Source organism: Lepidochelys kempii, chromosome 1 (assembly GCF_965140265.1).
Source record: "Lepidochelys kempii isolate rLepKem1 chromosome 1, rLepKem1.hap2, whole genome shotgun sequence".
Lineage (NCBI taxonomy): Eukaryota > Metazoa > Chordata > Testudines > Cheloniidae > Lepidochelys > Lepidochelys kempii.
This window is the reverse complement of record NC_133256.1, coordinates 151,045,029-151,066,985: the sequence shown is the minus strand read 5'-3', so window position 1 is coordinate 151,066,985 and position 21,957 is coordinate 151,045,029. Positions and strand designations below refer to the sequence as shown.

Sequence of the window (21,957 nt, the reverse complement as noted above, 5' to 3'; positions counted from 1 at the left end):
GGAGGAAGCCTAAGCCTTGTACAAATGAAACTGAAACCCAACCCCATTAGAGAGCCAGCTCCCCTGTGACAACACCTTTTAATTTAATTGAATGATCCCTTGCTCTTGTGTTATGAAATAGAGGACTTTATTCTCTATATCTGCCTTGTCTACGTCAGTCATTGTGTTACATGCTTTATCCTGAGAGGGACAAGCTTCCACAGAGCTCTTCTTCAGCTCTGGGAAAGTGTGACAGCTAAATAGAAGGATGGAACTGATAAGGAGTTGTCATAAATACAAAGGGAAGGGTAAATACCTTTAAATCCCTCCTGGCCAGAGGAAAAACCCTTTCACCTGTAAAGGGTTAAGAAGCGAAGATAACCTCGCTGGCATCTGACCAAAATGACCAATGAGGAGACAAGATACTTTCAAAACTGGAGGTGGGGGAGAAACAAAGGTTCTCTCTGTCTATGTGATGCTTTTGCCGGGAACAGAAAAGGAATGGAGTCTTAGAACTTAGTAAGTAATCTAGCTAGATATGCATTACATTCGGTTTTGTTTAAATGGCTGAGAAAATAAGCTGTGCTGAATGGAATGTATATTCCTGTTTGTGTGTCTTTTTGTAACTTAAGGTTTTGCCTAGAGGGATTCTCTATGTTTTGAATCTGATTACCCTGTAGGGTATTTACCATCCTGATTTTAAAGAAGTGATTCTTTTACTTCAATTAAAAGTCTTCTTTTAAGAACCTGATTGATTTTTCATTGTTCTTAAGATCCAAGGGTTTGGGTCTGTGTTCACCGATGCAAATTGGTGAGGATTTTTAATCAAGCCTTCCCCAGGAAAGGGGGCGTATGGTTTGGGAGGATTTGGGGGGAAAGAAGTTTCCAAGCAGGCTCTTTCCCTGTTATATATTTGTTAGACGCTTGGTGGTGGTAGCAATAAAATCCAAGGGCAAAAGGTAAAATAGTTTGTACCTTGGGGAAGTTTTAACCTAAGCTGGTAAAAATAAGCTTAGGGGGGTTTTCATGCAGGTCCCTACATCTGTACCCTAGAGTTCAGGGAAGGAACCTTGACAGGAGTTAACACATGTTGCAAGAGAATGGGCAGTTAACACCTCTATAGTGGCAGCACAGAAGAGGGTTAGTGGGTTACAGATTGTTGTAATGATCCATAGAACCGGTGTCTTGATTAAATCCATGATTTCTAGGGTACAGCTACGCTAGAGAGCTTACATCAGCACAGCTGCACCAATGTGCAGGAGAAGTTCTCCTGCTGACATAACACTGTCCACAGCCACACTTATGTCGGTGTAACTCATGTTGCAACATAAGTTATACCAATGTAAGCTGTAGTGTAGACATAGCCTTAGTGTCTTGCAGCATCATGAATTTAAGCTCATAGCTTTGGTTTTTGAAGGGGTCATGGATGTTTCCTTCAACGATGAGGACTGAGAGGTCAGATATAGGGCAGTCATTTTTTACCTCTATCCAGATATTATTGGGAGGGCCTGCTTGTCACAGCTGTAGAGTCCACACTTGAATGGCCTACTAATAAATAAAAAGGAATAAAAACCACAAGGAGTTTGCCAAGGAGTTTGGCAGAGCCAAGCAGCGGTCTGAATGATAATGGGAAGGAGCTGGGTTCAGCATGAAGTCACTTCAGGTCTCTTTCTCCCAAGGCCTCGAGGAAATATTTTTCTCACATACACATGAAACATCACCAGTATTTACAGGAGCCTGCAAAAACATTCATTTACATAACCCTTGCAATGTGAGATTCACTGAGAACCAAACAGCCATGCAAATACCTGCATGCCATTAGGCACCGCAGCAAGTACTTTACCGAATGAAATGCTTACTCTGGATCGTGAAGTGTTTATCCGTAACTTTGGGAAAGAACCAGACAGTCTGAGTTCTGTATACATTAGGCAGCTGGTTGAATAGCCCTGGCCAAATAATTAAACAAGTTTTATTGTAATACATTAATCCACCGATTAATTGAATGATGGGAAAGAGCAGTAGGAAGAAGCCTTTCCTTTGCACTATGAGGCATCTCCCCCAGATTTTTGAAAGGTGAACCCCACTTACGGAAAATGCAACCAATCACAATCTCACCACATCCAGCTACCCAAAATGAGCAGTCAACTCACAGCACATTGTGTAGATCTTCATAATAGGATGCTTTCTCTCCTTTCTTTCACATTCGTAGTTAACCATACTGACATTTAAAGGGTCAATCACTGGCATCTGGGTTAGCACCTGTTGAAATGATTGGGGTCCTTCACACCTCAGAGCTATTGTTTCAGGCTCTGTGCAAATTCAGGATGATATTGCTGCGTCTGTTCCATTTGAGTCATGTCTTGTAGGTTTTCTTCACAACCATAACAGCTGGAGACATACTTTTCTTTTAAATGAAATCTGAGATACTAGAGAACAATTAAAGGACCTATCTGCACCTTCCCTAGCTAACCTGTCATGCCACCCCAAGGGGAGGGATGTTCCAGACTGTGTCTTAAAATGTCTGAGTTTCCCCAACAGAAAGTTCTTCTCTGAGGGCCTCTCTTCATTGCCAAGTGGGGGTGTCAAGCTCAGGAAACTTAGCAAAATGGTGTCTGTCAGAGCTGCACTCTAGTGACATTGACGTCTAAGTCAATTTAAGGAAGGGCACTGCCTCAGAGCCTGTGTTCCTGCTCCTTCTCAGTGAAAAGCATAGGAACACGCTGCCACAGGGGGTTTGCTTAGTAGGCCAGCTGAAGCCTCTTAATTTTACTCAAGTTACTTTTATTTTACTTCAGTTTGATTTAGCCAAGTTCATTTCCAGAAAGCTCTCCTCAAGCTGCACTGACCAGCAGCAAGCCCAAAAGGGGGGTTAAGAGATGCACCATTTGACCAGCAACATAGCCCCAGTCCAGCACACACAGTGGATGTTTGATGTGCCTAGGGGAGGCTTATATGTCGTCGTGATGCTCACAGCATCAGCAACTGGGGCTACAGGCCCATCTTTTTGTGGCTATGCCTACACAGAAAAAGATGTATGCCACCTAGCCTTCCTGCATCAGCTTGAATGCAGCTAGCACAAGTAACAAGAGCAGCAAAGGCAGCACAACACTGGTGTAATGGTCCTCACTTGGGGTCTGGTTGGGGAGCATGGCCTAGTGGTCATGGCCGCAACCCCTGACTGCCAAGGGGGATGTGAGGAAGGGAGCCCAGGCCCTCCCACTCCACCAGGCTCCAACCCAGGGCCCTTTGGGCAACCAGCAGTCTGGCAACCAAGGCTGCTTGAGGCTGTCCTCCTCTCTGTCCTCCAGGGTCAGCTCAGTCCAAGGCCTTCCTCTGGTGGGGAAAGCCAAACCAAAAGAAGAAAGAGGGAGTTACCAACATCCAAGGTCATGGGATACTTCTCTGTCCGGTTATCCCTGGGGTGGGTCCTCTCTTCCCACAACTGGCCAAAGGAGCCCTCCCTGTGTCAGAGCCTTTAGGCTTCCCTCTGCTCTGCTGGAGCTGTGGGCTGCAGGTCTGCTTCCCTCCAGCTCTACCACCCAAATGAGTTACTTTCCTGCCTCTTACCTCCTCCAGCAGATGGAACATTTGCTGCAGGTGTGGCGGGGCAGGGCTGGCTGAATCCAAAACAATCCATTAATTCCTTGTTCCCCAGCATGGGGTTTGTACACCCCACCACAGCAGGCTTCCGCACAAGTGATACAAGTCCAGTGCTGACCCTGGCTATGTGCTCAGCTCGCTAGTCTGCTCTGAAGCCTGCACTGTGTTTTGAGATCTATATAAAACCTGAGTATTACTGTTATGTGCCCTAGTTGGATTCAAGCTAGCTTCAGTAAGTTAGCCTAAGAACAGCTTTTGCTGTCTTGACATATGCCCTTTGTATAGGAGATGGCTGGGCAGAAAAATAATGCACTCTCTCCTCAGGAATAAGGGAAAACTAGGGGGAATCATAACAGGAGTTAGGCAGTCTTACATGTTGGAAGATCGGGAGAGGCAAAAAAGAGCAACCAGTTGCAAATTGGCCAATATAGTTTTGCAGCCATGTGTCTTAGCCAAATTTTATGGGCTTGTCCCTGACAGCCATGCTGGTAAAAGTCCCTAAGAGGCCAGCCCTCCCTTAGGAAGGGTCAGTAAGGACCAGGCGGTCACAAAGAAAGGTCCTATGTCTGCTAAATCACCAATATGTTTGTGATCTGTAACTCTAAGCTACACAATATGGAGAAGTATTTAAAAGGCTGGATAAACACACACAGGCTAGAAATTCATATTAATGATCAAAAACAGTGGGGACTTTCAGGGTTCTATTCAGAAGTGATCTATAAGGTGCTATAGATTAGGTCTCCTTAGCCTTACTTAGATTTTTCTCATCTACTTACATCTGCTCTGCCAATGTGCAAAGAAGCTGGGGAGCAGAAAGAAGGCATTAGTTAAAGTTGGCTGGAGGCTGTTAACTTACAAATTCTAGTATGGGCATAGTCATAAGGCAGCCCTGCCTGGAGCACCTTTCTGTGCCAGGCCACAGCATGGCAGGCACTCCTGCCTCTGTTTCCCCTCTCAGGTGACCCAATAACTTTACTGCAGGGTTCTTGTCTCAATGCTACCCTCCTTAGGACTAGGTTATTGTAATAAACCAGCCCTAAGAGTCCACAACAAAAGGCCCAAACATGTAGGACATTTCTTACTCCAGTACAAGCAGTCATTAGAACTCGAGGTGTCTCATCCATCAACACCCTACATGCCACACACCAGCATTATCTACCACATGGAGGCACAGTCAGTCCTCTCCTGTCCTTGTACCAGGACAGCCACTCCCACCCTTCCAACTGGAATGCAACCCCTGCACCTCTCAGAAGCAATCCCCACAGTCTCTCTGCTGGGGAGATCTCTCACTCCCCTGGCCCACTCACAGTTTCTGAGAAGTCAGCAGGTAAGCTACTCCATTACTCCCTTGTCTTCAACCCTCAGCTCAGAGCCAGCAAGGAATTCCCTCTGCTGTCTTCCACCCTCTCAAGACCTGGCTTGGGGATGCTAACCAGCAAACCCCACTTGCTGCTTTGCAGCCTTCTTCCAGGAATCACTTTCTGCTAGGACTCCTCCAGGCCCCTGGTCTCTGGCAACTCTCACCTGCCCTTCCTGACTGGCCTAGTCTACTCTGACTCACTGGAATTTCCCCAGCAGCCTGCTGTCCTCTGATTCTCCCAGCTGCTGCCCCATCCTCTTAATTGGCCAAATTGGTAGCACCAGGTCTGGCAATTGGCACTGGACCTACTTCATTTACAGGGGCCAACCATCCTGTGATAGTCACATACTGCAACATCAGCTGACATGCTATATTATATAACGTAGACAACCTGCTACTTCATTACCTTGTCTTCTACACTTTGCCAGGACAATAGTACACTAATGATCACATACTATTTGGCTTTTAGATTCTGATTCATTCCTGAATCCCAGGCAGTTCCGTGGTGTGTCCCTGTCAGGCCACCACATTACTGTAATTGAAGAATTCCCGCTCTGCTGGTAGTGGAGTTAAGAGCAAGAGCTTGGAGAGTGCACAAACTGCGGCAACCCTGCTAATTGACTACATAATTTACACCTGTGAGTGTCGACCAGGCATCACCGTCTAAGCTCTAGGACAGTGCAGACAGGAATTAAGCTGTGTGTGTGCCCACCGTGCAAACTGCACCCTCTGCTGAATTGATCCCTACAGTAAATTGTAATGAACTGGCTAGTGTGTATATGCCCCTTGGTCTCTAATAGAATCAGAACCACTGACTATGTATGTCATAAATATAAAGGGAAGGGTAACAACCTTCCTGTATACAGTACTATAAAATCCCTCCTGGCCAGAGGCAAAATACTTTTATCTGTAAAGGGTTAAGAAGCTCAGGTAACCTGGCTGGCATCTGACCAAAAGGACCAATAAAGGGACAAGATACTTTCAAATCGGGGGAGGGGGGAAGGTTTTGGTCTGTCTGTTCTGTGTGCTTGCTGGACACAGATCAAAAAAGCAAGCAATCCAACTCCATTAGAATTAGTAAGTACTAGCAAGGGAATGCATTAGCTTATTTTTGTTTTGGCTTGTGATTTTCTCTGTGCTGAGAGGAAGGTGTATTCCTGGTTTTCTTTTTGTAACTTTAAAGTTTGGCCCAGAGGGAAATCCTCTGTGTTTTTGAATCTTTTGTTACCCTGTAAAGTTATTTTCCACCCTGATTTTACAGAGGTGATTTTTACCTTTTTAAAAAATAAAATCCTTCTTTTAAGTGTAACCCTTCTGCCCGTCAGAGTTGGCAGCAACAAGGGCTGGGTTCAATATCTAGGGGTTCCATTCCAATAACACAATGCAAACCGGCTCGAGCCCCCACCCAGTGACCTGGGACAAATATATACCACCCCCGCTGGGCGCCTCCAAGAGGCAATACTTCCCCTCTCGCAAGCACATAGTCTGAGTGTAGCAAAAGCCTTTTAATAACAGAGAGAAACAATGTGTCATTATGTTGGGGAAACACCACCAACAGGATTCATAACACAACCCATGAGCAAAAAAAACCCACCCCAGGCAAATTGGGGCATGCCCTTTTCCCTTTGGTTCTTGAGTCCAGCAACCCCAAATCACCCAAAATCCCAAAAGTCCAATGCCCCAAAAGTCTCTGTCCCTGGTCAGGGCAGCCCCAGAGTTCGAAAGTTTATCTGCAGAGCTTTACCTCCCAACCTGGGTGGAAATGGGATGGGGGTAAGAGGCACCTTATGTGATCTGAAGCTGATCGCCCCATAGCTCCATAGCAGCGCTCCGCTCCGCCAGCTGCCCCACAAACTCCTTCGCTCAGCTGCACTCCGCTCCGCTAGCCGCCCCACGAACTCCTTCGCTCAGCTGCGCTCCGTTCCGACAGCCGCCCCACGAACTCCTTCGCTCAGCTCCACGGCCCACAAGCAGCTCCTGCCATCCTGACACTGCTTACATAAGAACCTGACTGATTTCTCTATTTTCTTAAGACGCAGGGGTTTGGGTCTGTGATCACTTTGTAACCAATTGGTTAGGATATTATTCTCAAGCCTCCCTGGGAAAGAGGGTGTAAGGGCTTGGAGGAATATTTTGGGGGGATAGGAACTCCAAGTGGTCCTCTCCCTGATTCTTTGTTAAATCACTTGGTGGTGGCAGCATACCCTCCAAGGGCAAAGAATTTGTGCCTTGGGAAAGTTTTAACCTAAGCTGGTAGAAATAAGCTTAGGGGGTCTTTCATGAAGGTCCCCACATCTGTACCCTAGAGTTCAGAGTGAGGAGGGAACCCTGACAATGTATCATTAGGGTGACCAGATGTCCTGTTTTTAAAGGGACACTCCTGTATTTATGCCCTCCTGCCGGTGCCCCAACTTTTTCTTAAAAATGGGCAAATTGTCCCATATTTTCTGTCTCCTACGCATCAGTCCTGGCCAGATCCCTGCTCACCAGCCGCCTGCCCACCAGCGGTGAGTGGAGGGTCCAGTGGCTGAAGATAGGGGTGAGTGTGCAAGGCTGGTGGTGGGTCAAAGCTGCAGCACACAGGTCTGGCCACTCCTCCTGCTGGTCCATCAGCACAGTCCTTGCTGTGTGCTGGCTCTCGGACAACAGAGCCCCGCTCCATTTCTGGCCGGCATTGGCTGCACGCTGCGAGCTGCAGGGGTTGGTGAGTGCAGGCAGGCGCCGGGCAGTGACCGGTTACATGTTGCCTCTGCTGCCCATTCATTGGCCCTTTACATGCTTCCCATCTCACAGTCCTCTCCCTGCTTTGTCCCTTCACACGCACCCCACAGTCACGCTGCTCCTCTATATTGCACATGGGAGGGCACGTCCCACTCCCATCGCTGTGCAGAGATCCAGCCACTGGTTGGAGCGCTCAGCTCTCCAAGAGACTGGCCCGTGGGCAGCGGGTGAACACACCCATGGGGGAGGCTAGCTCCCAGCCCCTCCCCTCTGACCATGGCCCCGCCCCTTCTGCTCCCCTGCTGGAGCCCGGATCACCCCACCCCCCCTTGGCCACTGCCCCCTCCGTGTTCCCCCAGCCCCAGTACTGGGTGGGTGGGCAGTGCTGCCGGAGTGCCCCTGGCCCCAACATGGTCCTAGTGCTGGGTGAGTGGGCAGCACCACTGGAGTGCTCCTAGCACCAATGTGGTCCCAGCTCCGGGAGGACGGGTGGCATGGCATGGTCTGGTCTTGCGCACCATGGTGCCCAGCCTGCCTGTCCCAGCTCTTGGCCACAGAAGGGAGCAGCAGGAAGGAAGGGGCCTGGTGGAGCGTGGGCAGGGCCACACAAGGCTGTTTGAGGAGGCTCTGCCTCCCCCTGCCTACAATACCCACCGTCCATGGCTCCGTCCTTCCCCCACTGCCTCTGGCTGGGCTGGCACCCCAGGAAAGCCCGAAAACCTCTGGCCCGGGGCACTGGCCAGAAGGAGCCGAACCCTGCATGTGCCAAAGCCTCTCTGCTCCTCAGCTAAGCTCTGGAGTGGCGGGAGGGAAGCGATTTCCAGCCTGTTTGTGCCCTGAGCCTGTGGGCTCCACAACAGCCCTTAGCACCCTCTTTACCCCTCCTCCCCCCACCCTGGGTCTTGCCCACAGGGAGTGTGGGGCTGCTCTATCCCCCAGGCACCCTCTCCTGCTGAGCCACCTCTCTGGCTGGGTTCGCTGTAGCCCCTGCAGTTAGGTTCCCTGGGCCCTGGTGCACTGTGCCCGCACTGTGGCCAGGGGACAGGAGGCGGCTGGGTTATGTCGGTGGCCAGCAGCACCCTGGAGGCGTTCGCTTCCTTTAGACACTGTGCGGGCAGGAATGGACAAGCTGCTTCCAGCCACTGGGGAGGACAGAGGGGGAGGAGGGGGTAGAGATGATCTCTTCAAAGACACTGGCCAAGTCATCCCCCACATCCTCCGTGCTCCCCTGTAGCTGGAAGCAGCTCCTGTCCCTTCTCTCCTGCACAGTGCTGAAAGGCTGCTGCTGGCCACATTCTGGTGTGAACCCTGGGAGAAATCTGGCGGGGGGGCATGTGACCCTTCATGCCCCTGCCACATTTTGCCTTGGGAAGATGCGGCACCAGGTACCAAAAGAAGTTAGTCCGTCCTGGGGGCCCAGCCATGTATGGAGGCAGTGGCAGATTAGCCACTGGGCCCATGGGGCTCATGCCCAGGGGCCCCGGCCAATTGGGAGGCCCTGGAAAAATGGGTGCCGCCCTGACCTGCTCCACCCACCCGGCACTCCAGTGGGGAGCAGGGTCGGGAAATGGGGGCTCCCCCCGCTCTCCGGCTGGAGCGCCAGGCGGGCAGAGCAAAGGAAGCCTCCGTGCCCCGACCCCGCTCCCCGGCTGGAGCGCCAGGCGGGCGGGGGAAGCCCCGCGCCTCAGCCCCATTGCCCTGGCAGGAGGAGAGCAGGGGGAGGGCAGGTGGAAGGGGTGGAGAGGGGCCCCCCACTTGCTCTGGACCAGGGGCCCCACAAAACCCTAATCCGCCCCTGCATGAGGGGTGGAAAGCACCAGGCAGGGAGGGGAGGGTCAGTCAGTCACCACCTCCCTGTGTGAGAGAGGTGTATGGGAGTGCATGTGTCACCGCTCCCCATGTGTACCCTAAAGCCTTAAAAAAAAAAAAGGTAAATAAAAAGAATCCAACTACGCAGTGTTTCTTTTTAACAGGGGCTCAGTCAACCTGATGTTAATTTGAACATTTGTACTGTATAGTTCTCATTGATTGCCATTGAACTCGCTTGAATACAAGTAATTTTACCAGGTGTCCCGTATTCAGCATAGGGAAATGTAAGTCACCCTATGTATCATAGGCCCTGTACTACTAGAACTGATTCTTCTTTAACTGAAGTAAGAAGGGCACAGGGCTTCTGGAGAAGGAGGATCTGGGTTCTACCCCTGCAGCAATCACGACATTCCAAGTAACCATGTTTTAAAAAAAACCAACAACTTCAAGTACATTTACCAATGAAAATAACACTTCTACTGATTAAAGCATAATAAACATAATGAAGGACACTGCAAGGCATTACATGCTGTCATCTAATATACATTTGTTTTAGGTTCTTTGATTGCTAATAACTGGAAAATATTTTTCCCATAAAATCTTTCCATTTTATTGCTTCTGCATTGCTTACCTCATCTGCATTCATCTCTCGCTTATCGGTGTAATGAATTCATGACACATTTGGAAGGAATAATAGTACCTTGCACATCTACAGCAACTTCCATCCAAAGATCTTGAATGCTTTACATACGCTAATTAATTAAATCTCGCAACACATTTGTGAGGTAAGGAAGTATTATTAGGCCCATTTTACAGATCAGGAAACCGAAGCACAGAGGTAGGTAAGACAGAAGGTGATTTTTAAATGAGTTTATTGTAAAATATTTATCCTTGAAAATATCAACAATAAAATTAAGTGTTATTAAAAAGCCATCTGTCTTTTATGACAGTATATTAATCCAGACCATAATAAGATTAGTTTTATCCTAAATACTGTAGGATTCATACAAGGTTCATGCGCTTGGCAACATTCAGGGCACACCCTGAGTGTTGTGTAGGAGCTGTGCACACACAGCTCCTCTCAAGGGCATGAACCTTGGAATCTCGCCCAGATGACATGAACCGTGGGAAGCCTCCCAGGACTGGGCTCAAGGCCCGAGAGCAAGGAATGCGGTAGATAGAAATTGGTAAATAATGTTAAACAAAGCCAGTGTATTCCTTTTATCTATTGGAGAATGTAATGCGCGGGGGGAGAGAAAGAATAAAGGAGAGGGTGGAAAGCTGACAGGCAGAAGTCCGTTGGCAGACCAGCCTGTTTGCTTGCTTAAAGCTCTGTGCTGTCTTGTCATTGAACCGCAACAAAATACAATTTTGGGAAAGGATTGGCAAAAAGTAATTGGCTAACTCTCAACAAGCATTAAGGCTTTGATTCATCAAGGTACATAGGCAGCTGGGTAATTTTAAGCATGTGACTAATCCCATTAACTTCATTGGGACTAAACGCATGTTGAAGTACCTTGCTGCACTGAGGCCAAATTCACTAAGCCGTACCTAGTACAACCAAACATATGCCAGAGTGCACACATCTGTGCGAACACCATACACATACACAAAATGGGGAAGTAAAACATTCATTCTTCTGGGTTGGATATTATTTCCATGTAAATGCCCTCTTCATCTATCTTAACTGCTTTGATCATCTTCTTTGAGATCAAAATAATCACATGATTATTGAAGCTCTTCTGATTTTGTAATGTAATTTTGACAAGAGATACACAAATGAAAAACTGAATCAATCACACACTGTGTAGTCAAATGGGTTTTAAAAGAATTTTTTTTATCCCCTATGAAATGCTGTTTCAATAATGTGTGGCCCAGCAGTGAATTCCAATTGTGAAGTGGATCAAATAGTGTTTGGAGCTAGTCAAAAACTGCAGAAAAAAAATGCACTAGATTGTTTTGAGATTTTTTCATCAATATTTTTTTGCTGGAATTTCACCTTTTTGAAAAATTCCAACTCATCTAAGAGCTGGTTTAAAAAAGATAGAAATTTGGGGAAAGGTTTGAAAACATTTTATGTCAAGTTTTCACTGAAATTTCAAAAATTCACAACCAACCTACAGTTGTCACAAACTTCTGTTTACTACCAAGAGGGATTAACTTGTATGTACACCACATGTCACTGCTAGATGAAACCTAGCAAACTCCTGCCATACAGCAACATTCACTTAGGACCACCTCATCTCTGGTTTTTGCCACAGAGAGTATGAAAAGAAGGGAAGACTTGCTTCATTAGCCAAAATTCTGTCCGGGGGGGATGACGGAGCGGGGCGAGGAAGAATAGTGAGCCCATACTTCTTGCCATCTTTCTTCTCCCATACCCAACCCTGTGGCAGTCCCTCTGTGTGAACCACATCACTATTCTCCAGCAAGCCCTCAGGAATTTTCCTGTTTATGATAATCTGACAGAGCCTCTGCGGTCTCAAACCCAGACTGAGGTGGGGTTACAAGGTGGCCAGGGTGCAGCTAGGGAAATTGTACTAACAAGGGAATGTTGAGGTCCCAGAGTATAGTAAGGAGGTGCTAGTTCTCTGCACATGTGCTCCGAGATCAGCAAGAAAACCCAGTAGATTTAGGGGCAGCTGCATAGTGGTTATATAATAGATTTGGAGCTTTACAACACTAGTTCTACCACACCATACATAAACCACTGCTTATGATACTGCTGGATCCATTTGTTAAACTACAGCTTTGGAAAACTTAAAAGACATGAATCGATATAAAAGCTACAGAACTTAAAGCATCTAGAAAAAGCGCTACTCTTGCAATGCTGCACTGTTTAATTCACATCATCTCCAAGGTTTTCATGAGTGCAAAGCAATATCATACATTCAGTGGAGCCAACCTATGCAATTTTATGAAGGAATCATTCATTGCTTTGATCCTGTATGAAAGACAGCTATATATTTGCAGACCAGAATATTCTGCTGGTGAGGAATATTTTCTCTTGGCAGGAACCCAAGCATCAAAATGTAGGTTTCTGCAGCTGTGGTGAGTAATCTGTCAGCAGGGAAACCATGACAGCCTAGAGGGGGAGGGAAAAAAAACCCCAGTCATATTGGAAACAGACACTGCAAACAAAATAAACAGGGAAAAAATATTTTTGAGTTCCAAGGCTTTGTGCTGAAAACGATTTTTCCCAGCAGAAACTGCATGCTTAGATTTATTTTCTAGAATTTCCAATGGCAAAACATCAAAGAGTCTAAAAATTAGTGTGTTCTGTTAGTATTCAATAGGTTTCCTCTGTGCACACCATACGTGAATGCACAATAGGGGTGGAGTTCAGAAAAACAATGCTAGAACCAATATCAATACTGGACCAAATTCTAAAGTCTTTTTAACTGAATTCTGTCTGCAGTTACTCCTGATCCGCACTTGTGTATATGGGAGCAAAATTTGACCCTCGATGCAGACATGAGCAAAATTTCCATTGACATCAATAGGAGTTTTACTTGAATAAGGACCTCAAGATTTGGCCCAGTTTAACTACAGTTGTTGTTGCCCCATAAAATAGAAAACCCTGGCTGTATTGTGTGTCATGCAACTTTCTTGCTTGCTTCATACTTTCTGACAATCTTTAGATATATCAATTGTAGAATGAGAGTACTGGAAAGTGGCAGTCAGAGAGAAGTAAGATTGTATCTAATCAGATTTGTTTTTCTCTATGTGTTGTATACACAGACCGTGCACTTCTGTTCTTTCTCTAGTTTATATTGCCACTGTTTTACAGTAATATCTGATCGGAAAGGTGTGCTTAGAACAAATGCAAGTTCCTCTGCGAATGCTGGTGACCCCATTTCTGTTTTCTCACTTCGAGAAGGTTGATGTTTGTCAGCATGACTGTTCTAAAACCTACAAAAAGAAAAGGAGTACTTGTGGCACCTTAGAGACTAACCAATTTATTTGAGCATGAGCTTTCGTGAGCTACAGCTCACTTCATCAGATGTAGCTCACGAAAGCTCATGCTCAAATAAATTGGTTAGTCTCTAAGGTGCCACAAGTACTCCTTTTCTTTTTGCGAATACAGACTAACACGGCTGTTCCTCTGAAACCTAAAACCTACAGTAACTAGTAGTTGTGAAAAATATGACACTGGTAGGAATACTGAGGATGGAGTTACAATTTGTGTTTAATGCTGAATATATTCTTGTAGCTCGCATGGTACACTTAGCGTTATCCAGGGCTATAGCCCAATATGTAAGTAGAGAGCACATACTTTTACTTCAAAGGCTTCATTTTGCAATCCTTCAAGCAAAATTCCCACTACCTTCCATGGCAGCTCTGAGAGCCATCTCTGATGCCATCTGCTATAACCATTTTTTAAAACTGTAGCCTTTATAGCACCATTCTTGGGATTGGTATTTGGAGTGTTTGAAAGAGGTGGAGCTAAGAGATTGTCAACACTACCATAGCTATGGTGCTGGTGCCGTAACCCTACAGTGTAGGCACACGCTACAGAGACAGAAGGGTTCTTTCATTGCAGCAGTAACTTCACCTCCTCAAGGGATGATAGTTAGGGCAATGGAAGCATTCTTCCATTGACTGACCAGCATCTGCACTGGGAGTTTAGACCAGTGTGGCTGCAGCACTCAGGGGTATGGAGTTTTCACACCCGAGTGCCAAAGGTGGGTCAACCTAAGTTTTACGTGTAGACAAGGCTCAAGCTAATTGCTAGTGTAACTCAATGACTTCCATACAATAAATTGCAGTTGAAAGAGTAGATCTCACTCGATTAAAATAATCTGGGTCAAGCAAGAGTAGATTTAGGTACAAGCAGGAAAGAGTTGACATTTGATGCACTTAAAACCATGACATATTAGGGTAGGGTTTTGAAACATTTATATTAAGGCACGGGCTTTACTGAGAAGTCATGCTAAATTCAAATCTGGATTGAAGGGTAGAACGATAGTCAAGTACTGCCTAACCCCGAACTCATGGGTGGCAGGTATCGTAGGCAGAGGTAGGCTGTGCCTCCCCAAACAGCCTAGCATGGCCCTGCCCATGCTCCACCCCCAGGCCAGGCCCCCTCTCTGTGGTTCCCAGCTCCCTAGCTGGCCCGGGCTGGCTGGTACTGGCTGGCCTGCCTCCTGTAGGGACTCAGGGGGCTGGTACTACGGCTGCACCGCCTGGCACACCAGGGCTGACCGTGCTGCTGCCCGGAGCACCAGGGCTGGGGCCTCGCCCCGTGGCTGCCTGGAGTTGGGGCCGGAGTCTGTGGTGGGGGTGCTCTGGGCTCCTGAAGGGGAGGGGGACAGAACGGGAGAGGTGAGGTGGGGTTTTGGACACAAGGGGAGGGACTAGCTGCCCCCAACAGCCAGGTCACCGGCCACCCATGCCCAAACTGTTATTTGCTTTTCATACCATAATTGTCCATTTTCTGTTTTCAGCCTCCTGGAAAACCAGTGATTGTGGAGAATAAAATACTTCATCATCAACTTCTTCTGGCTTTCTTGGTAAACAGTGTAAAAAGGTCCAGTCAGAGGCTGCATATTTTCCAGTCTAAAGATAAAAAAGCATGAAAGAGTTGAGTGATGTGATGGTACATTAGCAAGATCTTTAAGTGGTGAGCAACTGGTTTGGGCCAGATTCTGATCTCATTTACACTTGGTGCGAACCCCAAGTAATTCCACTGATGTCAGCAGAGTTAGTCCAGATTGATACGAGTGCAAATAAGATAAGAATCCATGGTGACATCCTGGGCCCATTCAAGTCAATGGGAATTTTACCATTGATTTCAGTGGGGCCAGGATTTCATCACTAGACTTTTGTCTTTGAAAGGAGAGTAAAAATTGTGGTGAAGCAGCAGGTCAATCAATAAGTACACCCTGGACAGTAACACCACATGCCAACAAAATATATGGATAATGTCAATAACTGCATATTAAGACAGGCCTAAAAAGGCCTTGGTCAATTCTTTTGACATCAGTAACTCATAATACATCAATCTAATAGATGAACAAAGGATTACAGCATTTTAAGCAAGTTGAACCATGCCTCCTACTAGCATTCTGGGGACCGAGAGTTAAAACATGATCAGTTAGATCACTGATTCTAACAGAGACTAAAATGTCATTATTTATATTCCAATCGCTAATATTTTGTTTCCATTATCTCTAGCAGTTGTTGCTCTGATAAATATTTCAGCTAAATGGGTTTTTAAAAATATTTATTTAAAGCTTTGCCCATTTACAGATACATACAAATCTGCCCAACATGGTGTCCTGGCTGTGTTCTCTATGAATTGCAATATGAGCATTATTGCAACTTAGCCTGAGAAACAGTCAAAGGATCTTCTCTTGGAGTGTGGATATAATAAGGAGAGTTGGCTGGGAGGACCAGAAGGTTAAATAAAGAGTCCTTGAAAAGGGGAGAAAGCAGAGCCTTGACTCTCCCCTCTGTTTGTGCCCCAGATTTATGCATTCAGTAAGAGCCCATCCAGAAAGGCCAGACTGAAAGAGAAAGCTTGGCGGGGAAGCCTCAGGTAACTCAGATAGCAATTGTGTTGGTTAGGGGGCTTTGCATTGGTGTGAAGTATACACCAATACCCATGACATTTCCTCATAAGAACTACCAAATGAGTGCTTTGATGGTGTTGATCTTTAAAAATGGAATCTACAGAAGTGGACCAGAACAAATAAACTCTGTACTGCCAACCTCAAGAGATCAAAAATCATGAGTCCGACACTTCACCTGCCTCCCCAAAAAAATCAGGAGATTTTTTTAAAAAGATTATATTGTGGTTTTTTGGTCTGTTTTTTAATTTTTAAACAACCCGAGCCCATCCCCAGTGTGTCTATGTGTGGCAGCTACTGCTGTCCACTCTCCCAAATGTATTGGGTAAGGTGATTCTGGCCTCTGCTGCAGGAATTCTCACCCCTAATCTGCCCACCCTCTGCCCAGCAATTAATCCTGTCCCCTTCCCGCCTCAGTTTTGCCCTCACCCAGCCCCCACCCTCAGTTCAGTTCCCCTACCCCATCAGCCTCCACCCTCCCCTCCCCCCATCCAGCCCACTCAGCTCTGCTTCTCCTGGTGTTCTTCATTCCTTTCTCATAGACCTGCGGGGGGTGGGGAAGGGGCTTCTTCCCTTACCAGGCTGGAGGGGGCGGCTCTAGGGGCTCTTCACCCCCCTCTGCCCCTTCCCAGGCCAGGTACTGCAGGGGGGTGGGGGAGGAGCAGAGGCACAGTCCTGTCTGTGTTTCTTATGGGAGAAGGGAGAGGAGCATCCCTGAGCTGCTGGGCACTTTGATCTCCCCTTCCCTCCCGCCGTGAGAACAGCAAGTGAAGGGGAAAGACTCAGCCAGCTTCTGGCAGGGCTGAACTTTACAAGGGGGCAGGAGCTTCTCGCATCATCGCAAGACCAGCTCCAAAGCCCTCTGAAATACCATCACTCACAAAACATTCACAAGAGCTGGAAACACTGTCAACTTGACCTTTACCTGAATTGTGATCTGGTAACCTTGAAAAGCCTTCATTCGCTCTGCCTTCTCCTCTTCTTGTCCCATACTTATCCATGTGTCCGTAACTAGGACGTTGGCTCCACTTGCAGCTTCCAAGGGGTCAGTTGTGAAAAACAATTTGGTGCCATACTAATGTGAATAAGGCAGGGGAGGTCAGACAACTTCATTTAAAACATAAAGTAAACCATATTTAACATACTGGCTCATACCTCTTTGGAGTACCCTTCAGCTACTTTAACTATGTTGGGGTCCGGTTCAAAGCCCTGTCAAAAAGATGATAACGTTACAATGCACATTTACATTATTATTTTATTGAGCTGGTCAGAAAAACTTTGATGGAACCATTTCCCATGGGAGAATGCTGTTCTGTCTAAATCAAAATGCTCTGCAAAACTGCGTCGATTTTACTGAAATTACATTTTGGAGAAAAACTGGGGAAAGGTGTGTTGGAATTCCCTTCGAGAACTGTTTCCACGTGGCCTCCCAAGAACTCTGTTCTACTCCAGACATCGTCACTGATATTTTTACTTGGCATACAGCAATGCAAAGCTGAGTTGATCAGACACAAACGCAGGGAGTGGGTAGGGCATACCACACATTCAAAGTTACTCAGCGAACCACTTCTTTTATATATAGAGAGTTACACATTGCATTTACTAAACATTGCATTATACGTTTTGGGATTGGTTTGATTATGTTGCAGGAACCAATCCCTGTGAAGCATATTCTGTCCATATATTGTTATTCTTGTTACTAGTAAATGTTTCTCTGGGTGTTCTCCCTCTTATCTTAGCTGGCTCAGACATTCTGTCTTTTTAGCCTGCTGACATATTTATTTAGCTTATTTAGCACAAATGTTCTGTTTTCAGCCTACTGATCTCTTTATCACCCTAATCCTATCCTCCAAAAACTGTTGAGACCTCCCTCCAGGTGTTAGTTATTCCGGCCAGGCCAGGCCAGGCCAGGCCTCATCAACAAGGTGTTCCAACAATGTTAAAACATTCCATTTTGACACTTTTGAAACAGATTATTTCAATTTTTCATTTTGAAATAACTTTGTCTTGATTTTTTATTCTGTATTATACTATATGTTATCAGATTTTTAAGTTAAAATTAAAACAAAACAATTTTGTCTAAATGAAAAATTTCAGTCAATGTAAAGCAAGGAGTTCTTTGTAATTTTCCTTTCCAGAGACTTCTGAAACTTTCAAGTTTCATTCCGATTTGGAACAAAGCAAAATTTTGGGAAGCCCAGTGTCCATCCCCTGCACAATTCTATTATTTATATTTAAGTAGGTGCTGAAAGGCCCCAGTCAGGATCAGGACCTCATTAGGTAGAGTACAACACAAACACACTGTAGAAGGGCAGTCCCTGCCCCAATGAGTCATGTTGCATTTTAATTTATATATAAAAGCAAATCTATGTAAAAAATCTACCAAACAAAACGTGCATATCCATTGAGATTAAGGCAACTATGATACCAAATAGCAAAGATAAGGAGATTTATATTCCAGCTTGACACCCTGTTCCTCTCCATCTGCTGTGCCTAAGCCAGTGTTTCTGAACTGATGAACCAGAAAGGAAATCAGGGGCATCATGAGATGTTGAAAATTTTATTATAATCTAAAGCAAAGAAAATCTCACTCCTCCACTCCCCACACATCCTTACCCTTTAAGGGAAGTATTCTCTGTCAACCTTCCAGGACACACACAAATAAATTATATTGCCTTAGCATTGTTCTCACTGGAATACTTCTATGGTAAATATAAAGTGGTTTGGTGTTTGTTTACTTTGAATAAGTGGTTGCCAACTTGAAAAGGTTGTGAAACACTGGTATAGGCTATGTGCTATTGTAAACCACACACTGTCTGCGTCTGGTGTTCTGTCCCATCTAGTGGCACCAAGACCAGTTAGAAAGAATTAAATGAGTCTGCTCTACAGCCTTAGTTAAGAGCCAGTTGACTTTTGGCTCATGCACTAAGCTCCAGAAGTCCCAGGTTCAATCCCACCTATCAATAACCGGGGTCTGATGGTGTTACACTATGTCTTCCTGGGGATCTCCTTAAATCAAGGTACTGAGACCCCATAGTGAAGCACATAATGGTGGTCTTTTTTAGACTGTAAGTAATGTGGGGTAGAGAGCTTATCTCTTTCTTTGCATGAAACTGCACTTTAGCCCCTCTAGAAATAAATAATAATTCAGCATGTTTTCACTGTGGGCTACATTGTGGTGGCACAATGATGGGGGAGGAACCTCTTCACACTTGTGTGGCCTATGCACAGGCTAGCCAGATACACAGCTTCTAGGAGGTATGCAAGTGTCTGAGAATAGAACTTGAGTCTTAGAAAGTTTTACTTCCCTTCCTCGAAGTGCAGGACTCTCTTACCTTTGGAGTAGCGACACGCAGATGCATTCCAAATTTAGCAGCACTCATCAGGATGGAGTTCAGGACATTGTTTCCATCACCAATCCAGCTTATTGTGAGCCCCTTCAGATATCCATAGTGTTCCTCACAAGCAAATAACAATACCGCAATTATGATTTTGGAGATTCAGCAAACAAGTGGCAAAAGGTGCCAGGAGTGGTGACAACACTAGTTACACTAGTGAGTGTAACTTTGCCACCTTCAATTATGAGTAGCTGTCATGTGTGGAGCATTGCTTTGATCAAACCTGTAGCAGTCACAGGATGGTCACTCCAGAAACCAGCAATAAGACTTTACAAAGCTGAGCGAAAAAAAGCATCCTACAGCTGAACTTAAATCCAAGAAAAGACAACTGAATGAGTATACCCCCTTAAATCCAAGAAAAGACAACTAAATGAGTATACCCCCTTGTCTTATACCAGCAGTTCTCAAACTGTGGGTTAGGCCCCCAAAGTGGGTCATGACCCCATTTTAATGGGGTCACCAGGTCTGGCATTAGACTTTCTGGGGCCCAGGGGCCCAAAGCCAAAGCCTGAGTCCCACCGCCCGGCTGAGCAGCAGGGCTCAGGCTTTGATTTCAGCGCTGGGCAGCGGGGCTCAGACTACAGGCCTCAGACTACAGGCCTCCCACCTGGGGCTGAAGCCCTTGGGCTTCGGCTTTGCCCCCCTGGGTCGTGTAGTAATTTTTGTTATCAGACGTGGGTCACGGTGCAATGAAGTTTGAGAACCCCGTCTTATATATAGCAGAGTGTTATTGCTTCACCTTGACTTAAACTTTTATTGTAGTGTTTTCATAGCAGAAATATATATAGCTATCAAAAGGTAAAGGGCAGGATTTTCAAAAGCTCTTAGGTGATCTACAAAGAGAAGTTGTCTTGAAAGCCAAGGAGAATTGTACTCCTATGACACTTAGATGCTTTGAAAATCCCACTCCAAGTCTACTGGGAGTCAAGTGGAGTGAAATTCCTATTTCTATTTTTAGCTTTGCACATGTATCAAAAGGTTTAGCAATCGTCAACATTTTAAAACCAGCTATGGGCACTCACGGTCAGGCCGTGTCTGCACTGAGGATTTGCCCCAGTTACGGCCATTGGTGTAGCTGCAGCAGTACAAATTTGTATAGTTAAGGAAAGCCACAGTTAGTAGTGGTAGAGGTTTCAAACTGAGGTAAATGCCACCAGTACAAATAGTGGCTCTGTCAGTTTACAGTTAGGGTTTGTACCAGGGCAGCTATACCCGTATATACCATTGATGGCTGGAAGTGGGGGCAAATACTCAGTATATGCAAGACCCAAGAAGGAGCAACTGGAAATGAGCTCCACAGTTCTGCTGATCAGACCAATTGAAGGTCCTTTTCAAAAAAGGGGCTTATTTAAAATAAGCATCTCTGGATGTACCATAGTAACTCCAGGGCAATATGCTTTTTATACAAAGATAAAACCAAATATGTTCACTCTTTCCCCTGTGCCCCCAGTAAGGATGAGAGGACTTGAAACATGATCTAGAGCCCTAGGTCACCCGTTCCCGCCCAGTTTGCTGTTGTATTGTAGTAGCCAAAAGCCATTGCCATTGAACAATTATTTAAATTAAAAGACTTGGGGTTTGGCATAGTGGACAAGCATCCATGTAGACAGTCTCAGCAGAGATCTGGGGGCCTGAACAAGAATAGAGAGGGAACTCCCCTTTCTCTCCCAGAGATGGCCTCTCCAAAGCAACTTTTGTGGACTTGTTCCAGGGCAAAAATATCGTAATTTCTGACAGTGGCCACAGCTTTTTTGTGTCAAAAATAGCAACATTTGGGATATTTAATGTAATTCATAGAAAAGTACTTGAGAGCCAATCTCTGGTGCCTGACTTCACCCCAGGCCCATATCATCCTTTGGGAGGCTTCACAAATCCCCAGTAGTAAGCCCAGCATTGCCAATTTGGTTTGTCCTTGTAGCTGGCAGGCAATTGCATCTCCTCCCGGCACAGCTACAACCATTTCACCAGCTGGAATCATAATGCAAATGACTCGTAGGCAGATCACTGGCTGAAAGGATGTTTCTGGAATACTATTAGGGGTTTACAAAAGAACAGGATAGGACTTGGTGGATACAGGGTATTGGAGAGTAACAGCTGGACAGATTTTCCCTGCATCCCCAAAAGCCCCACTGTATCCCGTTCTAGTGGTGTCCTCAGAGGAGGCCATGCCAAGCCTCTAGTTTCAGGGGTTAATTCCCATCTAGGGTACAGTAGTAGCAGGGTGGAACTCCCAGCTGGGAGCTAATTAGTTGCAACTGAGCCTCTTTGGGCTCATTACTTTAAAACTGAAGTTACAAACTGTAGTGTGTGAGGCACTTGTTGGTGGGCCATGGAAAGCTGGCCACTCCTATGGTGCCAGCTCCTCTTTATTTCCAGATGCTAAACTGCATTAAAAGAAGCAAACATATATTAAATACTTTCCTATGTGATGTTCTCATGTAGCCAGTTTGGCCACAGAGATGCTATGGGATGGCAAATAGGAGCAGAGATGGTCCACACAGCCAACTTTATATTAAAA

At 45.9% G+C, this 21,957-nt stretch overlaps 1 protein-coding gene across 1 annotated transcript in view; it reads right to left on the bottom strand.

Moving 5' to 3' along the window:
- Nucleotides 1–10,324: 10,324 nt before the first annotated feature.
- The window catches only part of OTC (ornithine transcarbamylase), a 38,449-nt gene continuing 26,816 nt past the window's right edge, over nt 10,325–21,957 (bottom strand). The window contains exons 6-10 of the mRNA XM_073358322.1: nt 19,377–19,499; nt 17,197–17,250; nt 16,967–17,116; nt 14,891–15,028; nt 10,325–12,554 (exon numbers count right to left, since the gene is read on the bottom strand). Coding sequence (XP_073214423.1) covers nt 12,495–12,554; nt 14,891–15,028; nt 16,967–17,116; nt 17,197–17,250; nt 19,377–19,499 — 525 coding nt within the window. The 3' untranslated portion in view covers nt 10,325–12,494. The remainder of the gene's footprint in view (nt 12,555–14,890; nt 15,029–16,966; nt 17,117–17,196; nt 17,251–19,376; nt 19,500–21,957) is intronic.